The sequence below is a fragment of the Anolis sagrei genome, chromosome 7, assembly GCF_037176765.1.
Source record: "Anolis sagrei isolate rAnoSag1 chromosome 7, rAnoSag1.mat, whole genome shotgun sequence".
In the NCBI taxonomy this organism is placed as follows: domain Eukaryota; kingdom Metazoa; phylum Chordata; class Lepidosauria; order Squamata; family Dactyloidae; genus Anolis; species Anolis sagrei.
This window is the reverse complement of record NC_090027.1, coordinates 10369583-10376709: the sequence shown is the minus strand read 5'-3', so window position 1 is coordinate 10376709 and position 7127 is coordinate 10369583. Positions and strand designations below refer to the sequence as shown.

Genomic DNA, 7127 nt, shown 5'->3' with positions numbered 1-7127 from the left:
GCATGGGAAGCTGGAGCTGACAGATGGGAGCTCACCTTGCTCCATGGTTTCAAACTACCAACCTTTCATTCTGCAGTCCTGCCAGCACAAGAGTTTAACTTAGGGGTCCTCAAACTAAGACCCGGGGGCCAGATGCGGCCCTCCAAGGTCATTTACCCGGCCCTCGCTCAAGGTCAGCCTAAATCTGAAATGACTTGAAAGCACATAACAACAACAATAACAATCCTATCTCATCAGCCAAAAGAAGGCCCACACTTCCCATTGAAATACTAATAAGTTTATATTTGCTAAAATTGCTCTTCGTTTTAATTATTGTATTGTTTTTAAGATATGTGCAGTGTGCATAGGAATTCATTCATGTTTTTTTTCCAAATTATAATCTGGCCCTCCAACTGTTTGAGGGGCTGTGACCTGGCTCTCTGTTTGTTTGTTTGTTTGTTTGTTTATTTATTTATTTCGTGTACTTCTACCCTGCCCTTCTTAACCCCCGAAGGGGGACTCAGGGCGGCTTACAAACAGGCACAATTGGATGCCTACACAATAATACAAAAACACATAAAAACAGCAGTTAAACAGTTGTAACAATTAAAACAATCAATATATATCACAATCAATAACCAATCTCATGCTCAGCGTTCACCAACTCAGAGTCCATACTTCATTCCACATAGTCTATTCCTATCTATCGTCATAGTCCTTTATTTATCTGCCAGATTGCCCAAACGCCTGGTCCCAAATCCATGTTTTTAATTTCCTTCTAAAGGAAAAGGAGGGATGTCGCTGATCTAATTTCCCCGGGGAGTGAATTCCATAGGTGAGGGGCCACCACTGAGAAGGCCCTGCTCCTCATCCCCGCCAATCTCACTTGTGATAGAGGCGGGACCGAGAGCAGGGCCTCTCCAGAAGATCTTAAACTCCGAGGTGGGACGAAGAGAGAGATCCGTTCGGACAGATACGCTGGGCCGGAACCGTATAGGGTTTTGTAGGTCAGAACCAGCACTTTGAATTGTGCTCGGAATTGGATCGGCAGCCAGTGGAGCTGACATAGCAGAGGGGTGGTATGCTCCCTGTATCACGCTCCGGTGAGTACTCTAGCTGCCTCCCGCTGGATTAATTGAAGTTTCTGAACAGTCTTCAAAGGCAACCCCACATAGAGTGCGTTGCAGTAATCTAATCGGGATGTAACAAAAGCGTGTTTAAAAAGTTTGAGGACCCCTGGTTTAACTCATTGAGTCACCGGGGGCTCCTTTTGGACTGCTGACCGAAAAGTCAATGGTTTGAATCCAGAGAGCGTGATGAGCTCCCATCTGTTAGCTCCAGCTTCCCACACAGAGACATGAGAAAAGCCTCACACAGGATGGAAAAACATCCGGGTGTCCCCTGGGCAACATCCTTGCAGACGGCCAATTCTCTCACACCAGAAGCAACTTGCAGTTTCTCAAGTCGCTCCTGACACGGAAAAAAAAATGTATTTATTCCGATAGTTGGGGAACAATGCAGACAAAATTGCCTGTACTTGAAAAACGTAGAGATGTGGCAGACCGTGTTATCTTCTTCCCTTTGTGTTTTTCACATCTTTATTGATTATGTTAAATTATGTTGTTTATTGTTTATGTTTTGGTTTGGGTTTGGCTGTTCTTTATTGTTATTGTTGTTCCGACTTGGCTCCATGTAAGCCACTCCAAGTCCCCATCGGGGAGATGGGGCGGGGTACAAATAAAGTTTATTATTATTATTATTTATTATTATTATTATTATTATTATTATTTATTATTGAAGGAAAGTCTTAGGAAAAGACAATTTCTTCCTATTGGTCTTCCTCAACTAATAATAAGCTCATCATCTGCATTTCTTTTTTGGAAAAAAAATCCAGAACAAAATATTATATCAAGAGTCACAAAACTACATATTAAAAAAAAGAGTAATACTAAAAAAGGGGCAGGGAAGATTAGCATATTCATGGTCTTCTTTTAGGCATTGCATCCTGTTAATTGTGCTCTTTCCTTAGGATCACTGATATTGTTTGATCTTCTCACAAATCAAAAATGCACACTGGATGGAGAGGAAAGGAAAAATGAGGTATGTGTTTGCATCGCAAGCAATTTCATCATTTGAGGAGGTTTTTTAAAATGATATGGTATCACCCAAACAAGTGTGATTTGTCTGTGAAAGCTTATACTACTAGCTTCATTCTCTCACTTGGGTTTCTCAGGTGCAAGATTATGGCAACAAGAATGATTGACAACTGGAAAATAGAGGGAGAAACCGTGGAGGCCGTGACAGACTTTGTATTTCTAGGTGCAAAGATTACTGCAGATGCAGACTGTGGCCAGGAAATCAGAAGATGCTTCCTTCTTGGGAGGAGAGCAATGTCCAATCTTGATAAAATAGTAAAGAGTAGAGACATCACACTGGCAACAAAGATCCATTGCCTAGTCAAAGCCATGGTATTCCCTGTAGTCACCTACGGATGTGAGAGCTGGACCTTAGGGAAGGTTGAGCGAAGGAAGATCGATGCTTTTGAGCTGTGGTGTTGGAGGAAAGTTCTGAGAGTGCCTTGGACTGCGAGAAGATCCAACCAGTCCATCCTCCAGGAAATAAGGCCCGGCTGCTCATTGGAGGGAAGGAGACTAGAGACAAAGTTGAAGTACTTTGGCCACATCATGAGGAGACAGGAAAGCCTAGAGAAGACAATGATGCTGGGGAAAGTCGAAGGCAAAAGGAAGAGGGGCCGACCAAGGGCAAGATGGATGGATGGCATCCTTGAAGTGACCGGACTGACCTTGAGGGAGCTGGGGGTGGTAACAGCCGACAGGGAGCTCTGGCGTGGGCTGGTCCATGAGGTCACGAAGAGTCAGAGACGACTGAACGAATGAACAACAACAACAATAAGAGCCCTTTGCATAAAACGAGATAGAATGGGAATATTCTTCTACTTCTTCTTCAATATTCTATTGTCTTACGTTGTTTGAAAAACAAACGCACCTTTCATTTAAAAGCTGTATATATGTGTGGCGATTGTCTTTGCAGATTCTAGCAACCACTCCGGAAGAAAGTAAATCCACAAAGGACATCTTAACCGAACTTGAACTTTCTGAATATTGCTCTGTATTTGAGAAAGAAGAAGTGGACAGGCAAGCGCTGGTAAATTAGATGTGAAAGGGGCTCTTGGCTTAGATGTGTGTGCTTTGCCGGTTGTTTATTATTTTAGCATCAAGGGTCCCTCATACAGATAAAGTTTGGATTGACAGTTATAAGGAGCACAGATTTATTTGTGCAGGGCTTGTTTTGTGTCCTCTTTGCCTATATATGACTGACTCATACTAATGTTAGTAAGCCCATGCTTGCTATAAACAATATTTATTTATTTAGGACATTTATATGTTGCCCTTCTCATCCCGATGGGGACTCAGAGCGGCTTACAAGATATATATACATATAATATATTATATTATTAGTATAGTACAATATCAGTATTATATATGACTATATTATACTATACCATTATATTGTAATATTATTAGTAATATTACATGTAATATAAAATATATAATTATAATATTGTTTATTATTAGTATATTAGTATAGTATATTGTATATACATATAATATTTATATTATAAATAATATTTATAATATTATTTATAATATTAATAATAGTAATATTATTAATATTTAATATTAAATATTAATATTAATACTTATTACTCAGAGTGGTTTACATACAAAAAAGGCAGATATTCAATGCTGTAGTCAAGAAAAACAAACAAATCAAAGCAATGCAAACAACATCAATAGACTTATAACTACTAAACATTACATGTAATATAAAATATATAAATATAAGATATTATTATTATTATTATTATTATTACTATTGTATTAAATTATAATATTACTAGCTGTCCCTGCCACGCGTTGCTGTGGCCCACATGGGGGTTCTCTTGGGAGGTTTGGCCCATTTCTATTTGGAGTTCAGAATGCTCTGTGATTGTAGGTTAACTATCAATCCCAGCAACTACAACTCCCAAATGTCAAGATTCTATTTTCCCCAAACTCCACCAGTGTTCACATTAGAGCATATTGAGTATTCGTGTAGAGTTTGGTCCAGATCCATCATTATTTGAGTCCACAGTGATCTTGGGATGTAGGTGAACTACAACTCCAAAACCAAAGGACACTGCCCACCAAACCCTTCCAGTATTATCTGTTGGTCATGGGAGTCCTGTGTGCCAAGTTTGGTTCAATTCCATCGTTGGTGGGGTTCAGAATGCTCTTTGATTGTAGGTGAACTATACATCCCAGCAACTACAACTCCCAAATGACAAAATCAATTTTTTTGAGGTAAGGACATGCATTGGGTTGTTAGGTGTCTTGTGTCCAAATTTGGTGTCAATTCGTCCAGTGGTTTTTGAGTTATGTCAATCCCACAAACGAACATTACATTTTTATTTATATAGATAAATAGTATATGTATATACAATATATTACATTACATTACATTATATATCATCCTATTTCTCCTGTACTTCTTCTTTGTAGTTTCTTACTATCCTAAATATGCCACTTCATATATCTGTTCTAAATGACTTTACGTTTTTTGTTATCTTCTGGGTTTAGAAAATAATAATAATAATAATAATAATAATAATAATAATAATAAAAGTAGTAATATCCCTGTAGAGTTTCCCCATTTTTTGCATATTTGAAAAAAGTTGTGAGGTCTGTTGGCCGCCCCTTGTTGTGCACTCAGACTGTGAAAATCCCAACTCTAGTTGAATCTTGCACAATGATAATGCAGATAAGATGCATTTGGATATGTGTTGTCGAAGGTTTTCATAGCCGGAATCACTGGGTTGCTGTGAGTTTTCCGGGCTGTATGGCCATGTTCCAGAAGCATTCTCTCCTGATGTTTTGCCCACATCTATGGCAGGCATCCTCAGAAGTTGTGAGGTTTGTTGGCCGCACCGAGTCCCCATTGGAGAGATGGTGGCGGGATATAAATAAAGATTATTATTATTATTATTATTATTATTATTACTACTACTTTTGTCTCAGTGAACTAGAATTTTCCCTAAATGTATTTCCTTTAAATCACTGTTTATGATAAAACTGCAGGTCATACATACCTGGGTGTGGGATTTATTTGTTTGTTTTACTGTGCAGGCGTTGTGTACGGAAAAAGAACTCAAAGACATGGGAATTCCGTTAGGACCCCGGATGAAAATCCTACACTATTTACGGAATAAGAACAGCAACATTTCTGTAAGCATTAAAATAGCATAATATGTACCTTCCGTACCCAATATTTGCTTTTAACATCTTTGCATTATCTAGTAATGCAAGCACAGCTGAAGCATCCTGTCCTATCCTTTTGATTTCCTTTCCCCCCCATCTTTTGCAATAAGGTCTTTCTGTCTTATCTTGCCACTCATTGCCATAAAACAGCAGAATGTCGTAGTATCTGAACTTTGTGATGGATGAATGGCACTTCGAGCAGACACGATATGAGGATTTAAAGATCGAACTGCAAAGACTCTGGCACAAGCCAGTAAAGGTGGGCCCAGTGGTGATCGGCACACTGGGTGCAGTACCTAAAGACCTTGGCCTGCACTTAAACACAATCGGCGCTGATAAAATCACCACCTGCCAGCTGCAAAAGGCCACCTTACTGGGATCTGCACGCATTATTTGCCGATACATCACACAGTCCTAGACACTTGGGAAGTGTCCAATGTGTGATCCAATTCAACAACCAGCAGAGTGTCTGCTGTGGACTCATCTTGTTATGTTTCAAATAATAATAATATTTATTTATTTATTTATTTATTTATATGTCGCTCTTCTCACCCCAAAGGGGACTCGGAGCAGCTCACAAAATACATATACATACAAGATATTATATTATTAGCATAGTACAATATCAGTATTAAATATTACTATATTGTACTATACCATTATATTGTAATATTATTAGTAATATTTCATGTAATATAAATAGATAATTATAATATCGTATTATTAATAGTATTATATTGTATTACATTATAATATTATAAATATATGTATATACAATATATTATATTACATTATATTATATTATTAGCTTATATTATTATTATTATTTTACTGACACAAAAACACAGTATGTCACAGCAAACGAGATCTATATGCTGGAATAATAATAATAATAATAATAATAATAATTATTATTATTATTATTATTATTATTATTATACTTTATTTGTAGATCGCTCCCTCTCCCCAAGGGGACTTAAGAGTGGTTTACATGCAAAAAAGGCAAACATTCAATGCTGTAGTCAACAATGACAAAGAAATCAAAGCAATGCAAACAACATCAATAGACTTATAACTACTAAACATTACATGTAATATAAAATATATAATTATAATATCATATTATTAGTAGTATTATATTGTATTAAATTATAATATTATAAATATTATATGTATATACAATATATTATATTACATTACATTATATTATATATCATCCTATTTCTCCTGTACTTCTTCATTGTGGTTCCTTACTATCCTAAATAGGCCAGTTCATATATCTGTTCTAAATGCAAGCAACATCAATAGATGGGTTGTTGTAGGTTTTTTCAGGCTATATGGCCATGGTCTAGAGGCCTTCTCTCCTGATGTTTCACCTGCATCTATGGCAAGCATCCTCACTACCTCTGAGGAGGCTTGCCATACATGCAGGCGAAACGTCAGGAGAGAATGCCTCTAGAACAGCGGTTCTCAACCTGGGGGTCGCGACCCCCAAGGGGGTCGCTGGGCCATTTTCCGGGGGTCGCGAAGCCGCCCGGGTTGGAGAGAATGCCTCTAGACTATGGCCATATAGCCCGAAAAAACCTACAACAACCCAGTGATTCCAGGATGAAAGCCTTCAACAATACATTGAACATCAATACACTTATAACTACTAAACATCAGCAATAATACAAAATAATAACAAGAAATACTAATATTTAAATAAACACAGTTACACTAAAAACACAGCATCCTGGAGAGTTAAAACGACTAAGATGCATAGGAAAATGCCAAAAATTGTAGTTTAACATCTGTGTGGTTGTGTTTGCTAATTGCTGTTTTATGAGA

The 7127-nt window shown here is 37.6% G+C and overlaps 1 protein-coding gene across 2 annotated transcripts in view; it reads left to right on the top strand.

The window, feature by feature from the left end:
* The window catches only part of DDHD2 (DDHD domain containing 2), a 63314-nt gene that overhangs the window by 37117 nt on the left and 19070 nt on the right, over positions 1–7127 (top strand). For both annotated transcript variants that reach the window (XM_060787089.2, XM_060787092.2), the window contains exons 9-11: positions 2009–2079; positions 3031–3144; positions 5166–5264. In XM_060787089.2, coding sequence (XP_060643072.2) covers positions 2009–2079; positions 3031–3144; positions 5166–5264 — 284 coding nt within the window. The remainder of the gene's footprint in view (positions 1–2008; positions 2080–3030; positions 3145–5165; positions 5265–7127) is intronic.